The sequence below is a fragment of the Liolophura sinensis genome, chromosome 7, assembly GCF_032854445.1.
Source record: "Liolophura sinensis isolate JHLJ2023 chromosome 7, CUHK_Ljap_v2, whole genome shotgun sequence".
In the NCBI taxonomy this organism is placed as follows: Eukaryota; Metazoa; Mollusca; class Polyplacophora; order Chitonida; family Chitonidae; genus Liolophura; species Liolophura sinensis.
In genome coordinates, this window is record NC_088301.1 from 7,591,585 (window position 1) to 7,611,329 (window position 19,745).

At 37.4% G+C, this 19,745-nt stretch overlaps 1 protein-coding gene across 1 annotated transcript in view; it reads right to left on the reverse strand.

Annotated features, from left to right (window-relative positions):
• Positions 1 to 19,745, reverse strand: part of LOC135470602 (uncharacterized) — a 60,845-nt gene that overhangs the window by 41,081 nt on the left and 19 nt on the right. Inside the window, exons 2-18 of the mRNA XM_064749638.1 lie at positions 19,527 to 19,679; positions 19,084 to 19,249; positions 17,602 to 17,721; positions 16,165 to 16,240; positions 15,420 to 15,453; positions 13,397 to 13,535; positions 11,809 to 11,917; positions 11,122 to 11,262; positions 10,264 to 10,414; positions 9,558 to 9,627; positions 9,139 to 9,226; positions 6,942 to 7,102; positions 6,029 to 6,347; positions 5,007 to 5,087; positions 4,031 to 4,160; positions 2,501 to 2,654; positions 1,372 to 1,586 (exon numbers count right to left, since the gene is read on the reverse strand). Coding sequence (XP_064605708.1) covers positions 1,372 to 1,586; positions 2,501 to 2,654; positions 4,031 to 4,160; positions 5,007 to 5,087; positions 6,029 to 6,347; positions 6,942 to 7,102; positions 9,139 to 9,226; positions 9,558 to 9,627; positions 10,264 to 10,414; positions 11,122 to 11,262; positions 11,809 to 11,917; positions 13,397 to 13,535; positions 15,420 to 15,453; positions 16,165 to 16,240; positions 17,602 to 17,721; positions 19,084 to 19,249; positions 19,527 to 19,679 — 2,307 coding nt within the window. The remainder of the gene's footprint in view (positions 1 to 1,371; positions 1,587 to 2,500; positions 2,655 to 4,030; positions 4,161 to 5,006; positions 5,088 to 6,028; positions 6,348 to 6,941; positions 7,103 to 9,138; positions 9,227 to 9,557; positions 9,628 to 10,263; positions 10,415 to 11,121; positions 11,263 to 11,808; positions 11,918 to 13,396; positions 13,536 to 15,419; positions 15,454 to 16,164; positions 16,241 to 17,601; positions 17,722 to 19,083; positions 19,250 to 19,526; positions 19,680 to 19,745) is intronic.

Genomic DNA, 19,745 nt, shown 5'->3' on the forward strand with positions numbered 1-19,745 from the left:
CATATTTAACTAAACTAAACTGTTTTACGGGTTATCTGTCACTAAAAAATCCTAAAGCGGAATAAAAATTATATCTAAAATTTTTATTTTTTCCAATCTTTATGATATTTTTTTTCACAAATGCCCTGACAGGACAATCCACATTTCTCACTGTTTATTTCATTTTCCGGTTTTACTTTTATTCCCCCCTCCGACCATAACAAAGGACTGAGCGTAAAATATAAATGTTAACTGGTGCGGCCTAACCACTCAGAAGTTTTTGCAAATTCCTTGCAAATTTGGCTTAATAGCTCTGAGATCATCACCTTCGTTTGCATTTTATCAAATTATAATTATTTATACAGTTTGGAATGGGAACCCTCAATGTCTTTCTAACAGTGGCCCTGTAGCTGACTACATCATGCGTCACCATGCTCCATGGATCTTGCCACCATTACCAGATGACGGTTACACTATCCAATCACCATATACACGTAATGATGCAGATCACATCATGTGACCAGTCTACAGCCACCATGCATATAAACCCTGCCACAAAGATCTTGTCATCATACCCAGATGTTGGCCACATCAACCCGCCGACAGGGGAGTTGCGAGTTTGAACCCTTATATCACCAAATATAAAAGCAGTCCTACTGTAAAATGCGAAATGTTAGACAAATGTCATGATTATCTTTGATTACATATAGTACTCACATAGGCAACATAACAATATATGGTTCACAACTTTTGTTTATTCAGTGAGCGACATTTTGGCATAGGTACTAACATTGTTAGTATTAGTACCTATGCCGAAATGTCACTCACAGAATAATTGCTATGTTATTCAACTCAACTTCAAAATGCCATTGAAAGAAGTTATTGACATGGGCATATGAGAATTGTGTCACAAAAACTTGTTTAGAGTCAACGAATGATGGAGAAAATTAAGGAGCTGAACGTTTGTGAACTTGAGAGGTTCCTAAAGAAAAGCGCTTTCATTTGTGCTTCAGAAACATGGTGAGAGAGGTCACCAATGTCAGTAAAAGTTACATGATACAGTAGGACTATTTTTACCTTTAGCAATAAAATATTAGACAATGACTGCAATGTTTATTGTCCAACCATCACCCCAAAATAATGACCACATCATGCAGCTTTTCCCACTGCCATGACAGTACCCCACTACAAGGATGACACCATCATACCCAGATGCTGGTATATTATCCAGTCATCATACACAAGTACTGGTCACGTCATGAAATATAATCCTACTGTAATCCAAATCAATGAATCATGCATGGATTATGGTTGAAGCAGGTTATAATATACTATGTATACATGTAGATGCCACCAAGACAGAACAGAGTTTGTAATAAAGAGTCTTCATACTTTCCTGGACACTGTGGGTTGGCAGGAACCTCGCAGGGTAAATCCATCCATCGAACATGGACTGGCTCAAGCGTTGTCGGCCATATTGTAACTGGCAGGAAGGTCCTCAGCCGGGCGGCCATTGTTGATTCCAGCTCAGTGAAGAACTGAAGTCCTGTTAGCAGTTCAATGTCTCGTATTCTCACCACATTGTCCTTCAGGTATGCCAATGGTTCCTGAATACAAGTAGGTATGATTCACCACTTATGTTTCTAGGAGAGCAGTATGAGATGGTGACAAGGTGTAGTTGTCAAGTCAGGCAAAATAAACCAAATTCCAATTAATAAGTTGCATTCAAAATACAACCTCATGAAACAGAGCAATGTCACTTTGTAACATGTAGGGTCGATCTGTCAATTTTATCATATAGGTGGTCCATGGAATTTAGAAAACTACTTCAATAGAATAAGATAATATTTATTCTTACGAATTGTGCTCTTGGGTGAGTTAAATCTTGCACGAATAACAACATTCTGCTGCTCTCATCAAGAATACTGCTATGTAGAAAGTTATAAGCAAGTGTGAGCAACAGTGTCATTTTGCACTGGATCATAACCCAAAACCTGCGTATTGCAAGAGAGTGGAATGTACTGGATACAGGGTCAACTTTGGTGTAGTGTTGTAAGTGCAAGTAGAGTCCTATTAAAGGTCACTGATTCAAACTCTAACAAGGTTGGCCCATTCTACAATTAAATGGGACACCATTAAATCTGGCTCAATCCCCTAAAGATTCAATCTGAACGAGATTACTTGCTTACCCTAATTCTTCAAACTTTTCAACCGCCTCTTCAAGTAATATTTTATAGAGAGAACTATAGGGTGTAGCGAAATAATTTGCACATATTTATGAAGCTTGCATCTATAATGACATAAACCAATCATTTATAGTGTAATTTTCACAATAACCCCATTCATAAACCCTTCTCAAAGGTGTGCTTAAGTGGTTGAAAAGGTTGAGTATTCCCATTCTGGTCTTCGCGGCATCAATCAAACAACCAATAAATCAAGACATTATTTCATTTGTATAGACTGACTATTACAATTGAACAAACATACTAACAGTATGGACATGCATATCACATGTACTCACCAAGCAATTGGGTATCACGTTTACGTGAGGGAGAACAAACGATACGATGTCCACGCCCCCCTGGTCACATGACCTCTCTGTGGTGTCAGAACACTTCATCATAACGATGTAGTAATGGGTGGGGATGGGTACCGGGGTACTGGCATTTAGGTACCTGTAAAAAAACAATTAACACTCAGGTTTATAGTACCTGGAGACTGACTAGGCTGTCTTCTTCATAAACAAACTTCACAAGTGCTTATTAGTACACCCCCACATCCTGATTTTGGGGAGTCAGATAAGTGACTTCGCTGTTCCAACTTAATACGTGAATTTCACTGAACGAGTACCAGTTTTATCTCTGAACTGCAAAACAGTGGAAATGCTGATAATATAATTCAATCAAATCAAGGCAAATCACTATTAAACAGAGGGTGGTCTATGTCAACACCTGAATTATAGATACAGAGTAAGTTCCTTCAAGGTTTACTAGGTCCACCATATATCCATGCATCAATCTCAAATTATATCAATTGTTTTTTTTCCATTTGTTTGGTTAATAAACCACATCAAAATCAGTTTTCTTGAGTAATAATGAAAAAGGTCACATAATCTTTCTAACATTTGTCCTTTTGTCGTTTGTAAACTCCACTGTGACCATCAAAACTGAAACAGACAGAGCTACATCTGATCGGCGCAATGAATCTCAGGTAAAGCTAAACTTCAGCCCCTCAAATTACATCCATAGGATGAAGCAATTCTTGTCATAAATATTGAGACAGAAATTTACTTTTTGTGCATGAATTTTGAAATTGCAACATGATTTGGAGGTTCAGACAGACATTCCCACAATATATTTACAATATTTACAAGCTCGGGGTTGCACCATATGACTCTATGTACATGCAGGACAAAGTTTGAACAGAATCTCATTTACCTATTTTCTTCAGGCGATTACATATAGTACATAGTAGTAGCAAGCTACTAGACAATCGGCCCAGTTTCACGAAGCTCTCTTGACGTTATGAGCTCGCAACTACCATGACGATGCAATCCCTGCAGCACTGGTTGCCTTGGTAGCTAAATGAACGTAACATTAGGAGTGCTTTGTGAAAACGGGCCCTAGTTTATATCAAGGAGATCGAAAATGGTTTAGACGTTGCACAGGATTCTCAACTATGAAGGAAATGTTTTCCATAGACTTTCAAGGGCCTTTCAGTTTAAATACAAACCAAAAATGGAGACTACTAAACATTAATTTTGTAACTTACTTATTTGTCCATATTGAAAATAATACAAAATGATATTCCACACTTCTCTGTCAAATGAAGTACTTTAAAGGATTAAAACTCTTTTTTCAAGGATTTTCAAAATATTGAAAAATTCAAGCACTTTCTCAATGGGAATTCTGTTATGACATGTATGCAGGAACATAGGCCTAAAGGAAAAATCAATTTTCTTTTCAAGTTTTGTTGAAAAGTCAAGAAAAGAAAAGAGACAAAAATTCTAACTTAGCAAATTAAACTACCAAGATTAATTATATATACCCACAGTGTTGCGTTGCTGAGCTTGTCTGCGTGTCCGTCAGCGTCTCTGTCCCAGACTGGCCCGGTCACCACACTGAAGCTGCCGTACTGATGGGAGTAATCCACCATCAGACTCAACAAGAAGCTCCAGGCACCTAGGGATACCAGATGTGTACATGTACAAAAACAATGGAGTAAAAAATTTATTACTTGACTCACAATTTCACCCATGACTAAGTTTCACATTCTGCATCATTCTGAGAGTTCTGTTGATCCCGTTAATGTGTTCGGAAGTTTGCTTGGAAGGTATGACAATATCCTACTGAAAAATATGAGTTTCAACATGTTTCATGACACTTAAACTCCTTTAAATAAACGCTTTTGGGGGGCTAAGTTGTAAGTGATTTTAATATCGTAAAAGCGGCTTTCAGGTTTATGGGTGGAGGAAACTGACGTGGACAGAGACAATTTATGTCCGTTGATATTGTCTTATTTCTTGTCAATCACATTGACTCACTTTTCAACCTTCCTGAAAATAGCTGGAATTGTCTGTTTCTTGTTTTGAGCTCAAGATTGTGCCACATACAACTGTGGTTATCTCATTAGTGATACTGGTTTGTTTGTGACTGTATTGAGCATTGAGAACTACTTTCTCTTAAGCTATAGTTGTTGACTTTGTTTTTATTAAGATGCCCATTTAAAGCCACCGTTAAATTGTAGACATTACCTGAACCTGTCTGATAAACTTCTATTAATAGTTCAACTTCCAAATTTTTCAGCTTAATTTCTCATTTTAAAATGACATTACAGTTTGCACATGTAGTATACATTTGTAAGTAGTGTACATATGAAACAGATAGACAGACAAGATAACACTGTAAAACACTATATGCCCTAGGTTCACCAATAGATTTGCCTACATGCACATGTATCTTTCAAATGATTTGAATTTGATTTAGAAAACTGTAATAAAATGTAATAAAACGAAATGCATACTATACCTTCAGAAAAGCCTCGTTTCATGAGAGCGATATTAGACGAGGAATGAGACTTGTCAAATGCCTCTGGAGATGTTGCAAACACTGAAAATATGTCGAGGATGAAAAGCTATTGGTATACCGATAAAGTTGTTAAAATGACAAAATGGCCTTTGTAATATTTACAATTAGAAAATCAGCCATAAGACAAAGTTTATCATGGTTAACTTGTTTGAGTGGCATTTAGAAGATGGGAAGAAAGTACACTGAACAAGGCATTCTTATGGATATACAAAAATATGTTAATATTGTTAATAAACCAAGTAATTGCATATCCATAAGAGTTTTGCTAATTCAAGAAAATGTATAACGATGAGAGTGTTCATAAACCAAGAAACTGTATATCCATAAGAGTGTTAATAAACCAAGAAATTGTATATCCATGAGAGTGTTAATAAACCAAGAAATTGTATACCCATGAGAGTGTTAATAAACCAAGAAATTCTATATCCATGAGAGTGTTAATAAACCAAGAAACTGTATATCCATAAGAGTGTTAATAAACCAAGAAATTGTATATCCATGAGAGTGTTAATAAACCAAGAAACTGTATATCCATGAGAGTGTCCATAAACCAAGCAGTTGTATATCCATAAGAGTGTTAATAAACCAAGAAACTGTATATCCATGAGAGTGTCCATAAACCAAGCAGTTGTATATCCATGAGAGTGTCCATAAACCAAGCAGTTGTATATCCATGAGAGTGTCCATAAACCAAGCAGTTGTATATCCAGAAGAGTGAAAAAAAACCAAGAAGTTGTATATCCAGAAGAATTCCTTGTTCAGTGTACTTATAATGGTTAATTTATTTATTTTCGATTGGACGCCCTTCAATGCCGTTTTTATGTTAAATTTTAATTGCTTACATTAAAATATTTAACGTATTAAATTTTTAAGAAATAATTTAAGATTATTTTAAGATATTTATGTGAAAATTGAAAGCTTTGCAGTTCACCTGTAAAACAGCAAAAAAGGATAAAACATACCTGGTTCAAATAAGTAACCTTTGGTGAAATTTTCTGCTTCTATTTGACACCACACATCGCTCATAGGACTCTGAATTCTGGGATCATCTCGCACACACCCACGTGCATCAGACAAGGTTTCATTGGTCAGATTCCACGAGTCCTGTACTGTGAGACTGAAGGAAGCCCACAGTGGCATGTTGTGGGTGTGGCTATACAAGACGCTGAAGTTAGCCTCATTGCTAAGGTGACAAGAATCACTACTCGCCATAGCAACAGGAACGGGAGTTTGGAGAGGGGGACCATTGATTGGTGGAACAGTAGCAGCACCAGTCCAGAGCTGAAAATACGGTAGTAGGCATATGGTAGAAAATAAAGAATGCACCTATATAACTTTCCGCGAAAATATTTCATCTGAACCATGTCGTGTTTAATGAGACCACCATTTATAGTCAACATGGAACAGGTTGGATCGGAGTAGATAATTTTAAATAAAGTACGCATCATAGGGTAAGGCCAGTTTTCACCGATTTTAAATATGGCTTTATCATAATTTTCTGTTTACTCTGTTAATTTACAGTAAATAAAAAGCAAGGAGCACATGGGTCCTCCATTGGTGCTTTACATTTCTATAATAGGCAAATGATCTCAAACGAACTTCAACGAAGGCCACCTAAATGGTCGTATGTCTGCCTTTTACCAACAATTCCCGAAGAACAGTGGAGTTGCATGGGGGAGGGTGGGCGAGATGAAGGTATTGGTTAGAGCTTATTGTCTGAGCTCGTATTGAACCAGTATTTTGTGAATCCTAGCGATTGAAACACAAGTATCTTAGCCACTCATCAGCCATGACCCACCACCTACAATAACTTAAGATTCCATATATTTGTTAAAAGAGCCTCAACATGTAGCAGTAAAAATAAGGTCAGATTACCTGATTATCACACCTACAAGGGGGTTTCGGAATCCTGTTGACAAGGACACAGTTGTCTGCCCCTGATGTGGGATGTGATGGAGGTTGGGGAGGGTTGCGGAGAAGATGATCCAAAGACCCCTGGGTACCGTTGTTAGGGGCAGGTTGAATACCCAAGACATCTGGAGAACATAAAAACACCAGTTCAGTAAACACGATATATGTTCAAAATGAATATATTCCTATTTGTTTGGTAAAACACGGTAACACCACTGATATGTGACATTACCAGTATCTGCTGGACCTCAGTGTCACATCAACAGTATGTGCCAAACCTCAATCATATGTGACACCATTAGTATCTTCCAAACCTCAATGACATGTGACTTTACCAGTATTTGCTTGACCTCAATGATATGTAATATCACCATCATCTGCTTGCGAACAATGATAAGTGACAACACCAGTATTCGCTGGACCTCAATGTGACACCATGCACCAGTATCTGCCAAACCTCAGTGATATTTTACATTATTAGTATCTGCCAGATCTCATTGTGACATCACCAGTACCTGTTTGAGCACAATGATAAGTGACATCACCAGTATCTGCTTGAGCACAACGATAATTGACATCATCAGTGTCTGTTTGAGCACAATGATAAGTGACATCACCAGTATCTGCTTGAGCACAATGATAAGCGACATCAACAGTATCTGTTTGAGCACAATGATAAGTGACATCAACAGTATCTGCCAGACCACAATGATAAGTGACATCACCAGTATCTGCCAGACCACATTGATAAGTGACATCACCAGTATCTGCTTGAGCACAATGATAAGTGACATCACTATTATCTGCTTGAGCACAATGATAAGCGACATCACCAGTATCTGTTTACGCACAATGATAAGCGACATCAACAGTATCTGTTTGAGCACAATGATAAGTGACATCACCAGTATCTGTTTGAGCAAAATGATAAGTGACATCACCATTATCTGCTTGAGCACAATGATAAGTGACATCACCAGTATCTGTTTGAGCACAATGATAAGCGACATCACCAGTATCTGTTTGAGCAAAATGATAAGTGACATCACCATTATCTGCCTGACCACATTGATAAGTGACATCACCAGTATCTGTTTGAGCACAGTGATAAGCGACATCAACAGTATCTGTTTGAGCACAATGATAAGTGACATCACCAGTATCTGTTTGAGCAAAATGATAAGTGACATCACCATTATCTGCTTGAGCACAGTGATAAGCGACATCAACAGTATCTGCCTGACCACATTGATAAGTGACATCACCAGTATCTGTTTGAGCACAGTGATAAGCGACATCAACAGTATCTGCCTGACCACAATGATAAGTGACAACACCAGTATCTGCCTGACCACAATGATAAGTGACATCACCAGTATCTGTTTGAGCACAATGATAAGTGACATCACCAGTATCTGTTTGAGCACGATGATAAGTGACATCACCATTATCTGTTTGAGCACAATGGTACGCGACATCACCAGTATCTGTTTGAGCACAATGACAAGTGACATCACCAGTATCTGCTTGAGTACAATGGTACGCGACATCACCCGTATCTGCTTGAGTACAATGATAAGCGACATCACCAATATCTGTTTGAGCACAAAGATATGTGACATCAACAATACTGCCTGATAAGTGACATCACCAGTATCTGCTTGAGCACCAATGATAAGTGACATCCCCAGTATCTGTTTGAGCACGATGATAAGTGACATCACCATTATCTGTTTGAGCACAATGATAAGCGACATCACCAGTATCTACTTGAGCACAATGATAAGCGACATCACCAGTGTCTGCTTGAGCACAATGCTAAATGACTTCAGCAGTATCTACTTGAGCACAATGATAAGTGACATTATCAATATCTACTGGGCCTCAATGTGACATCATGCACCTACAAACTTCAACGACATGTGACATTACCAGCATCTGCCAGACCTCAATGTGACATCACCAGTATCTGTCAAACCTCAGCCTGACATCATTACTATCTGTCAAACCTCAACGTGACATCACACTATTTTCCAGACCTTAATGTGACATCACAAGTATCTCCCAGCCCTCGATTACGTTTTAAGCTAACTTTTAAAGAGTTGCTTGCATATTTTCTTGGTATTAATGGGTTCTTGCTGTATCATAAGCTAAATCTTACCACACATCAGGTTGTACAACTCTATATTCTCAAAAGTTTTCACTTCTGTGCGTTGTTTAAATGCAGGTCCATACGCCAAAAACAATCCCTGTAGAAATGAATTGCAAAGCCTCTAAGTGTTCATTATTACAATATCAGCCAGACAAATTAAAACATAAAATAATAATGAATCTGCAGAAAACTGCACAAAAAATCTGTAACATACAAATTATGTCATGACAACATTTGACTGTATTTCACGCGGTAAATCCAAATAATCTAAAAAAGAACAAGAAAAGGCCATTTTTGATTTAGTCTTTACTGGCACTTACTTATGCTTTTAGGTTTCTTTGTATTTAAATGAATTTCTGTTGACAAGCATCAAAACAGCTATATATGTACTATACACTAATGACAAATGACAAACAATTTGTACCCACCTGCATGCTCTTGTAAATGTTGTCGTATCCATGATTTCCGCTCAGAAAACAGCTGCTACGTCTGGGACCACTTTTTAACAAAATTATATTCATATGTGAAAAATGACCTCTTTACTGTACTGACAGCCACACATTTCACACAATTGTATTGTCATTATTAATACGTTTTATTATTGTAGCAAACTAAAAAATCCTAAGCTGGAAGAGATTCTTCTGAAGATAATCAGAAAGCTTCCTAAATTACAGTAAACGATCTAAAATTTGACCCCAAAAGTGCGCTTTTGGGGACCAATAAATGCCACAAAATATTATTTTAGATCGTCGAACATGCTGTAGGGTATATCACCAACCTTCCAAACAAATCAAAACACATCTCTATGGTCAACAGAAATCTCAGAATCATTCCAAATGCAGAACTTAGAGAAGTATATGGAAATAGTGTCCACTTTTCCCTGAATACCCAGCACAATGTATAGCAACCAAATGACAAATGAGGTTAATTTTGATGTCGTTCAAACAAATATGCCTTACTTGATTTGACTGATTCTATGAATGTCAATATTACAACAGGCAAATTGTAGTGAAACTACTAAGGATTTTGCTTCTGAAGATATTTTAGTTTTAGGTACCCATTAAATGTGAATGGCATGAATTTTGAAACTAGATAAATTTCATTCTAATTAAACAATCTTACTATTTAACCTACTTTTTAAGCAGCCACCTGTCCTCGACTTCCAACAGAATGTTACCAATCCTGTTTGAGTTGAGGACATGGTGTCGTTTGGGGACTGTCTCTTTGGTGAAAACCTTCATCCTCTCAGACTTACATTCTAGATCTTCTACCACACTGCTGACAGCTGAAAAAGAGATATGAATCACTGATAAAAACGCAAGAGTTTTTGAATTACCGTTTTTAATTTATTTAGGGTTTACTGCCCTTTTCAACAATATTTGGATCACATCACAATGGCGTCTCCTTGTCACAGGGCAATTCCAAGGCCAACGTGTGTATGGTGCACCTTCACTAAAACACCATGATTAAGACACGTTCCCATTTGTTTTGTAATACACATGGAAGCAATCTCCTGAGATCAGTGCAGATATTATTAAAAAGCAAAGAACTGATATCAATTATGAATGAAGATATATTGTCAGCTAGACAATGTTACTGGAATAACATAAAAAGCCTTAAAGGATTTGTACCAACATGTATATGTGTAGAAATATGTTATTTCTAAATATTAAGAAAATATATATATATTATCCTCTATGAAGATTGCACACAAGGTATTGATATACCCTGCAAACTGAATTAGTGCACTGGGTCCAGTTGTCCAAAAGTGTATTAGCTATTACCGGTACTAGTATTAAGTCAGATGTATATTTACGATTTTGTACAGAGACCAACCAGAGTTTGTACCGGTTTCATTTTCGCTTAGCATACTTTTACATGAACATTTTTGGGGTAAGTACAAAACTGAAGATTTAGCTTTAAGTTTAATCAGGTATTAAGTCCTAAAACAGTTTTAAACAACCGAGCCCATTACTCTACATAGTCACTTACATTGTTCAGTCTCATATCTCGTGAAGTTGTTCATCAGTCGGGTGTTAATATGGCCGTAAGTTCCGCCCTGGGTATAAAACCGCCTCGTGTCTGTGTAGTATGAATAATTGACCTCACGACTACAGCTAGTGGTAGTCATGCCTAGAAAAAGTGAGAGAGATGAGTTTCAACACCATACTCGGGGTGACACATTATACATGATGACAGTATCGAAAGGGTGAAGGAGTCCCGAGTGCCTTTAGCAAACATGGTCCAGCGATCATGAACCGATCTTAGACTTGAGTCAAAATTTTAACCATTAAATTTGGTATGTTCCATTCGGTTATTTCAGCTGAAATTTCTTCTGCAATAACTTACCCAGAATTTACATTGTCAAGCAATATTTTGAACTTGCTACTTCAGAAATGACAATTTTAAAGTGATTTTTTTTTTTAGCTTTTCACGAACGCCACTCTTATCATAAAACTTGGAGTTGGATTATTTACTTAACCCACAAGGAGAGCTGAGGTTATGGTGTTAAAACAGTTGCCTTAAAGTGACAGTGATAAAGTGGTCCAAATTTTAGTTTCTACACCCCCACAAAAAAGCTCTAAACTCGTATTTCAAATTTTGATCTAAGTCAAAAATGGTTTTCTGGAATTCCCCAGGAACCGTTCACCATTTTTAATTTTATAAATCCTTGCTTACCATGATCTGCCAGAATGACAATGTTCAAACAATGGTGGAGACCCTTTTGTGTCAAGCCATTCATCAACTTCCCAATGTAACTATCGACAGATTTGAGAATTTCGTCCATCTGAAACGTATAGTTCAAAGGTCAAGTTTCTTTCTAATGTAGAACTCTCTTAGGATGCCCAACACAATAAGAGTCGTCAGAAGCAAATTAAATGCTTTTCTTATTTATTTACTTATTTGATTAGTGTTTTATACCTTTCTGAAAAATATTTATACGACTGCAAGCATCATTACCATGGGATGACACCGAGCAGAGCCTGCTACATGTAGAATGCTTTTATAACTATAAAAACCTGAGGGGTTGAGCTGTATTCAGAAACACTTTATTTCCTAAAGCTCAGATTATCTCTTGAACATGTCTGTGATAGCTTTGTAAAAAAACTAATGCGCTGTAAACAGCACACACATATCTGTATATCTTCCTCATTCACATTAAGAAATGATTACAGTTCAGGCAGACCTACGGATAAACAGACGAAAATGGATTGACAGACACACATGCTGATTGCTATGTCCTGGGGAGGATAAAAATGATACTTTCCTATTTGCTGATTTAATGGAAAGATCGCAAAGTCTATTCAGTGCACTGTGTGACTTTGTTGTATTTATAAGCTGAAGGACATAACCAGTTAACGGCGAAAGTTTTCTTAATAACAGCACATTTAATTTGGACCTTTGGACTTTGGATTAATTTGAATATGGGCATCTGCATAACAAAATGGCTGCTTGCGACGCTGATGTGTGTGTTCATCTCTGGTGTGGTAAGCAGCTTATGGAGCCGGATTGTGGATCACACTCACCTCACCAATCTAATACAATCCTAAATACCAAGCAAATACCGTCTTTCAGCTAAAGTTTGACCTATTTCCATAATTATATAAAGACCTTTAATAATACTTTTGATGCCACAATGTCAGTTTTTCTGATATTTATTTATTTATTTTATTGGTGTTTTACCACCTAATTAAGAATTTTTCAATTATACGACAGCGGCCAGTATTATGGCGGGAGGAAACCGGGCCGAGAGTTTCTCTGATAAAAAAATTAATGAAAGCTTCAGAATAAAAAAACTTTTATGTTGCCTAATAAGGTGGATGAATCAATCAGACAATCAGAAAAGTAACACTTAACCATGGCTGAGATCCTAATACAATGTTAGGTAACAAACCCTGGCTCAAGGATCAGAAAGCCATCTTAGACTTAGTCGGACTTAGTCGGACTTGGTCTTAACATAATTCTTGATCACAAAATTGAATTTAATGCCAATTTTGAATCATGTTATGAATGGCAAGTACTACAGTAAAAATTTGTATTTCAAGTTTTAGGACAATAATGTTAAGCCTTTCAGACGTCTGACTTACATACTGCTCTAAGATAGCCTCATGACCCTGGTACCAGGTTGCTTAGCTGGCCAATATTTAGCAATCTACCACCTCCACCCCCTCTCCACAAAATGGATTTCCTGCCACTGAATGAGACAGTTGGTGTGTGTGGAGGGTGGGCGCTGGGGGGATTCTCAGTGTTGAGATTTGACATTTACCTCTTCAGCTTTTGGTCCAACACCATGTCCCTTATGGTCAGGTTCATTGAAGTAGGTCAGCATGAGGTCAGGCTTGTCAGGGTCAGTTGATGAAGTCCAGTTCAGCACAGTGTCAATACGGGTGTCATAAGGCACACGGCTGAAAAGTAAATTCCAATACGGTGTCATGACTGGTGTCATAATACACATCACTGAAAAGTAAACATCAGCACAGTGTCAATACGAGTGTCGTAGAACACATCACTGAAAAGTAAACATCAGTACAGTGTCAATATGTGTGTCATAAGACACACCACTGAAAAGTAAATATCGATACTGCGTCAACAAGGGTGTCATAATACACATCACTGAAAAGTAAACATCAGCACAGTGTCAATATGAGTGTCATAGACACATCACTGAAAAGTAAACATCAGTGTTTTGTCAATACAGGTGTCATAAGACATCACACAAAAGAAAGCACCAGTACGATGTCGACACTGGCGACATGTCAACACTAACATCACTGAAAAGTAAACATCAGTACGGTGTAAATACGGTGAAAAGTAAGTGTCAATGCAGAGTCAATACAGGTGTCATATGACATCGCTGACAAGTAAACATCAATGCGATGCTAACAAGGGTGTCATATGACATCACTGAAAAGTAAACCGTAGCAGGGTGTCAATATCAGTGTCATAGGATACACCAATGAAAAGTTAACATGTTTGTGAAACCAAATCATATAGAAATTTCCAAATCTACACAAATAAAATATTTATTCATTTATTTGACAGTTGTTTGATGCCATATTTTAGAATGTTTCACTTTTACAATGGCTGTCAGTTTTTAGAGTGGAGGAAACCAATGCACAGAGTAAACCAGAGACCTTTGGCGAGTTACCTACAAACTTTTCTTCTTGTGACAATTTGGTGGAAGGCAAATGGCCTAGCTCCAGTAAACTTCATACAAGACCGCACAACTGAACACCACTGTCAGCTTCTAGCAGCCAAGGCCCCAAGGACATTGGGGGAAGGAGAACCCTTAAAACTTTCAGTCATGCCATTCTGAGAATGGAATTGAAACCACATTTTATGAGAAATAAATTGCCAAAAACAGAAAACCGGTAATAAAGACTTAACGGATGCATACATATGTATTTGATTTCTATAGTACAACAGACCTGAGCAGTCAACATTATGGGCGGAGGATACCACAACATGTCATTTTATTTACTTGTATTTATTTATTTATTTATTTATTTATTTATTTATTTATTTATTTATTTATTTATTTATTTATTTATTTATTTATTTATTTGTTTGTTCTGAAGAGTATTTCACTTAGATGAGGGCCATAACTTAATTGGTGGCGAAAACCAGAGTATTAGGCCTAGAGTATTATATTAAAATAAACCATTGCCATTGGGTAAGTATCTAACAAACTTTCCCACAAGTGATGTACAGATGTATATGAAACTGGTAGACAGTCCTTGATCTCAAGCATACTCCAGGCACATGTACATGTTTATATGTAGCCACCTTATGGACAGCTTTCAAGTCCTGACGAATCCTGATTGCTATCAGTCTTCTGAATGTTTCGGAAGTAGCAGGGGCATTTCTTAGCTGTTTCTCTCTCACTAACACCAGAGCCCGTATTTATCAAACGTCTTAAGACTTAGAAGTAAGTCCAAAATTCAAACACATTTACAGTTAAAATGGTTTCCTCTAAAATGTTTAAAACTTACAATTTGGGTCCTTTCCTTTTTCTGAGTTTGGACTTTTAAGGACTTCATAACCTAAGTCTGAAGTCGTGTGATAACTATGAACCCAGGATTAAACCTATACCACAAACATCTTAAGCCACTACCTACTCCCATAACTCCAGGACAAGCTTCTCTACTCAATCAATTAAATATTGTTTTATTTTATATTCAGAGGCCCCAAAAGGATTAAACTTGAACTGTTCCATTTCAGTGTGAATAGTTACGTTAATTGTTAATGAAACAGATGTCTGAGTGTTCTTTACTGACATTAATACTCACGAATCAAACAGATGCCACGTATCAGGGTAAATACCTGCGTAAAACAAATAGCAATGCAAATTAAAAAATAAAAGTCCTCAAATCTAAATATTTTTATGTATACAAATATTTATCTACAGGACTGTATTTAACACATATGGTGAATTAGACCTGAATAAATGTTACACAATATTACTTTTGGTGCTGAAACTATTCATTTTAAATTTCAAGTAGAATACCACCCACCTTTCAAATAAACCTCACAACATCTTTTTAAGATCAACAGAACTCTAATTTTCAACCAGGCATAATGAGGAACATGGTCATGGATGACATTTTCATATAAGTCAAATATATGCAGTATTTAAACCATGATGGTCTTATGCCTGTAGATGATCATGGAGGAAACTGCCACAAAAGAGCATTTTGTCTCAAAATTTTATTTCTCAATGATCAGATACGAAGGTTTCACTCTCTTTTTTTTACAAAATGACCTTGTTGAAAACACATGTTCAATGGAACACCATACAACATACAGGATATCTACAGCTAGCCTTATGAGTAATTTCACTTTGGGCTAAAATTTTAAAGCCTTTAGCTGAATGATTTAAATAAGTTCTCCTTTCACAATGAGAGTAATGTCCCATACTTGTTCTTTTCCATACCTTCATCTTGTGACCCAGACAACTGGACAGTTTCCAAGCACACACCTGTCACATACGATGTGACTATAAACTTGGGTGGTCACACATTTTGTTTAACTTACCTGATATGTTAACGTCTGATCCCACCCAAAAATAGGCAGCTGTTTTCTTGCCTTGTTTCTTTGCGGTGATCCAGATCTAAGAATCAAAGGAGAAACATACAACACTGCATGTACATATATATATATATATATATATACGCTTTGGATTTTATATCATATTTAACAACATTCGAGTTATACTTGTATGATGACGAAGAATCATCAGGTACGTGTACAAATACTATGTCTTCTTGTGGGAAGGTCATGAGTCCATGTCGACAAAGTGCTGCTGACACTAAAGTATCATCCCGAAAACACCACACACTGCACCCTACCCAGTTCCAATGGGATCAACCAGTCCTGTTTCCTTGCAGCTTTAGTGCTAAGTGCCAAGCGAGGCAGCAACAAGTGCTACCAAGCCTTTGGTATGACCAGACTTGGGTTTGATCCCGGGTCTCCGGAATTCGAGGTGGACGCTCTAGCCAATGCGCCATAGAAGCGGTCCAACATAGCACTCTGTTAATAACACATGACACAGGGATCCACATTAAACTGGACCACCGGTCATAGGATTGGGAAATTTTGGTCAGGCCATGCCATTAGAGTTAAATACTAGAAATGGTCAGACTGATTTATAAATGTTTAATTCAGTTATCAGCGACCGTACCTACACTCAGTTAATTTACAAACAAACAATTCTGTTAAAAAAAACATAATGGCTATAGCGGATGCCATACAGTTAGATGAAAATAAATTCGACCATGTTTTCTTCAGTAAAACATTTAAATGAAGGAGGATAATATGAGGAGGATATTTCGCAGATAATTTGCACCAATGCCTGAATGAAACTCACTTTTGACAATGTAGTGAGTCATTACCATTAAGTAAGTTCATCTGTTCAAGAATATGAACAAGTAATTCCTTCACTTTTAGCAAATATTACCAAAAATGACCTTTCTGAAGAGGATTTTACACTGCCCAAATGGTAAAGTCTTTTACCTCATACCAAATTAAACTTTCAACACATGATGATGTTAGAATGTAACAGTTTTCCACTTTATTCAGGGACATACAACTGTCAGTAGCTGTTAAATGTTCAATGAGAATTACTAATTATTATAAGTCATTATTAATAACCAGAATTATTAAGTTTCCTGTATAGCATAACACCAAATTGCTGCATATTTTACACCAATAAAATATTATGTTACAAAACTTACATTTACTTATTTTATTCCTATTTTTTAGACTAAGCTCAAGAATATTTCCTTCATATGATGGCGGCAAGCACAAGTGACGGAGGAAACCAGGCAGGAAACCTCTGACATCCTCACGTTGCTGGCAGAAATTCTGACATATGACTAGGCAGCCAACATGAGCTCACTGACAGCAATCTCAATGGAGAAAGACTCCTGAGTCACTGTGCTGTGCTAGCAAGCTAAGCCATACAAAACTTACAGGTTCTCCTTTCCACCAGGCTGGGTTCAACTTTTCGTCACTACTCAGTTTGAACAGCTCCCCGATCTCTTCATCATACATCGTGTTACCCACAATGCCACTTGATTCGGGATACAAACCCTGAAACAGAAACAACAATGTCGCTCATTCATCCAAAAACTGGCTGAAAAAGCAAATGTCTGATGAAAAGTGACTATCATCTGTGTATTTTAATGTTAATATAAATATGAAAGTTAATATTTATTTTTGAGGCACTCACCACTATTTTAAATAATATCATAAACAAAAACATTTTTGAATTTTTGTTTTAAAACGTCATTTGCTTCTGCCTACTGATGACCTTTCGAACAAAATGTTCTGTTGTGTAACTGGTTGATTTAACAAACATCTATAAATATTTACAGGGTAAGACAGCATCAACAAGAAGCCATTATCATCAAAACCTTATCTAAAAACAATTTATTATCAACTCACTTCATAAGTAGAGAACCTTTTACATGTATATACATGTATATTTTAGGAATCAGTCGTGACACAGCATCGATCAGGTCACTAAACAGTAATTGTCTGTAATCATCATGGTGGAAAAGACAGAGCGTACATGTAAGTAAGGAATGCAGGCTCCATCCAGACAGACTCACTGTACCTACGCTGTAATGGTTAGGGAACGTCATGGCGGGGAACAGAGAGCATAAGTGAGGAGTGTGGACTCCACAAAGACAGACTTACTGTAACTATACTGTAATGGTTAGGGATCGTCATGACGGGAAGAAAAGAGCATAAGTAAGGCGTGTGAACAGACTCACTGTAACTATATTGTAATGGTTAGGGAACATACGTCATGGCGGGGAACAGAGTACATAAGTCAGGAGTGCGGACTCTAAAAGACAGGATTACTGTAACTGTACTGCAATGGTTACGGAACGTCATGGCAGGGAACAAAGACAGACTTACTGTAACTATATTACAATGGTTGCGGAACGTCATGGCGGGGAAAAAAGAGCATAAGTAAGGAGTATAAACTCCACCAAGACAGACTCACTGTAACTATACTGTAATGGTTGGGAATTGTCACGATGTAAAACAGAGAGCATGAGTCAGGAGTGTGAACTCCACCAAGGCCGACTCACTGTAACTATACTGTAATGGTTAGGGAACGTCAGGGTGAGGAACATAGAGCATGAGTCAGGAGTGTGGACTCCATCAAGGCAGACTTACTGTAACTATACTGTAATGGTTGGGAAATATCACGATGGGAAACACAGAGCATGAGTCAGGAGTGTGAACTCCACCAAGACAGACTCACTGTAACTATACTGTAATGGTTAGGGAACGTCAGGGTGGGAAAAACAGAGCATGAGTCAGGAGTGTGGACTCCATCAAGACAGACTCACTGTAACTATACTGTAGTGGTTAGGGAACGTCAGGGTGGGAAACACAGAGCATGAGTCAGGAGTGTGAACTCCACCAAGACAGACTCACTGTAACTATACTGTAATGGTTAGGGAACGTCATGGTGGGAAACACAGAGCGTAAGTAAGGGGTGTGGACTCCACACTGAGTTAGCCTGCTAATCACAGGAGTCACATTTCGCTGGAGATAATCCGCTCTAAATCCATCCAGTGAAATCAGCAGCAAACGTTGTGAGCTGGAATTCAAAGAAGACAAGAAAAACTATAAAGACAATTTCACTACTTCTTCTTAGAGTATACACACATATACTTTTGACATACTTTTCAATCATCAAAACTGTCTTTCAGACTTTTTCTTAGAAAATAAAAATTCACCATAAATTTATTTCTTAAGTTTTGATATCTCAATAAAAGTGACGATTACTGCAAGCAAACTATTGGATAACAAATATTCTGTTTTTCTGATAAAGTTGAAGAAGAAATCATGTGAAACGATGACCAAGAATTTTATACCCTTTTGTGCACTGGCTATCTGCTGGTATGTCACATGACTCTTGTAACCAATCACCACTGTTGGGCTGTCCAGTAGTTGGTGCAGTAGCTGACTCAGTAGTTGGTCCAGTCGATGACTCAGTAGTTGTTCCAGTCGATGACTCAGTGGTTGGTCTAGCAGTAATCCCAGTTGTAGTTTCAGTCAATGTAACTTTATCCTGTTCGTCTGTCAATGAACTG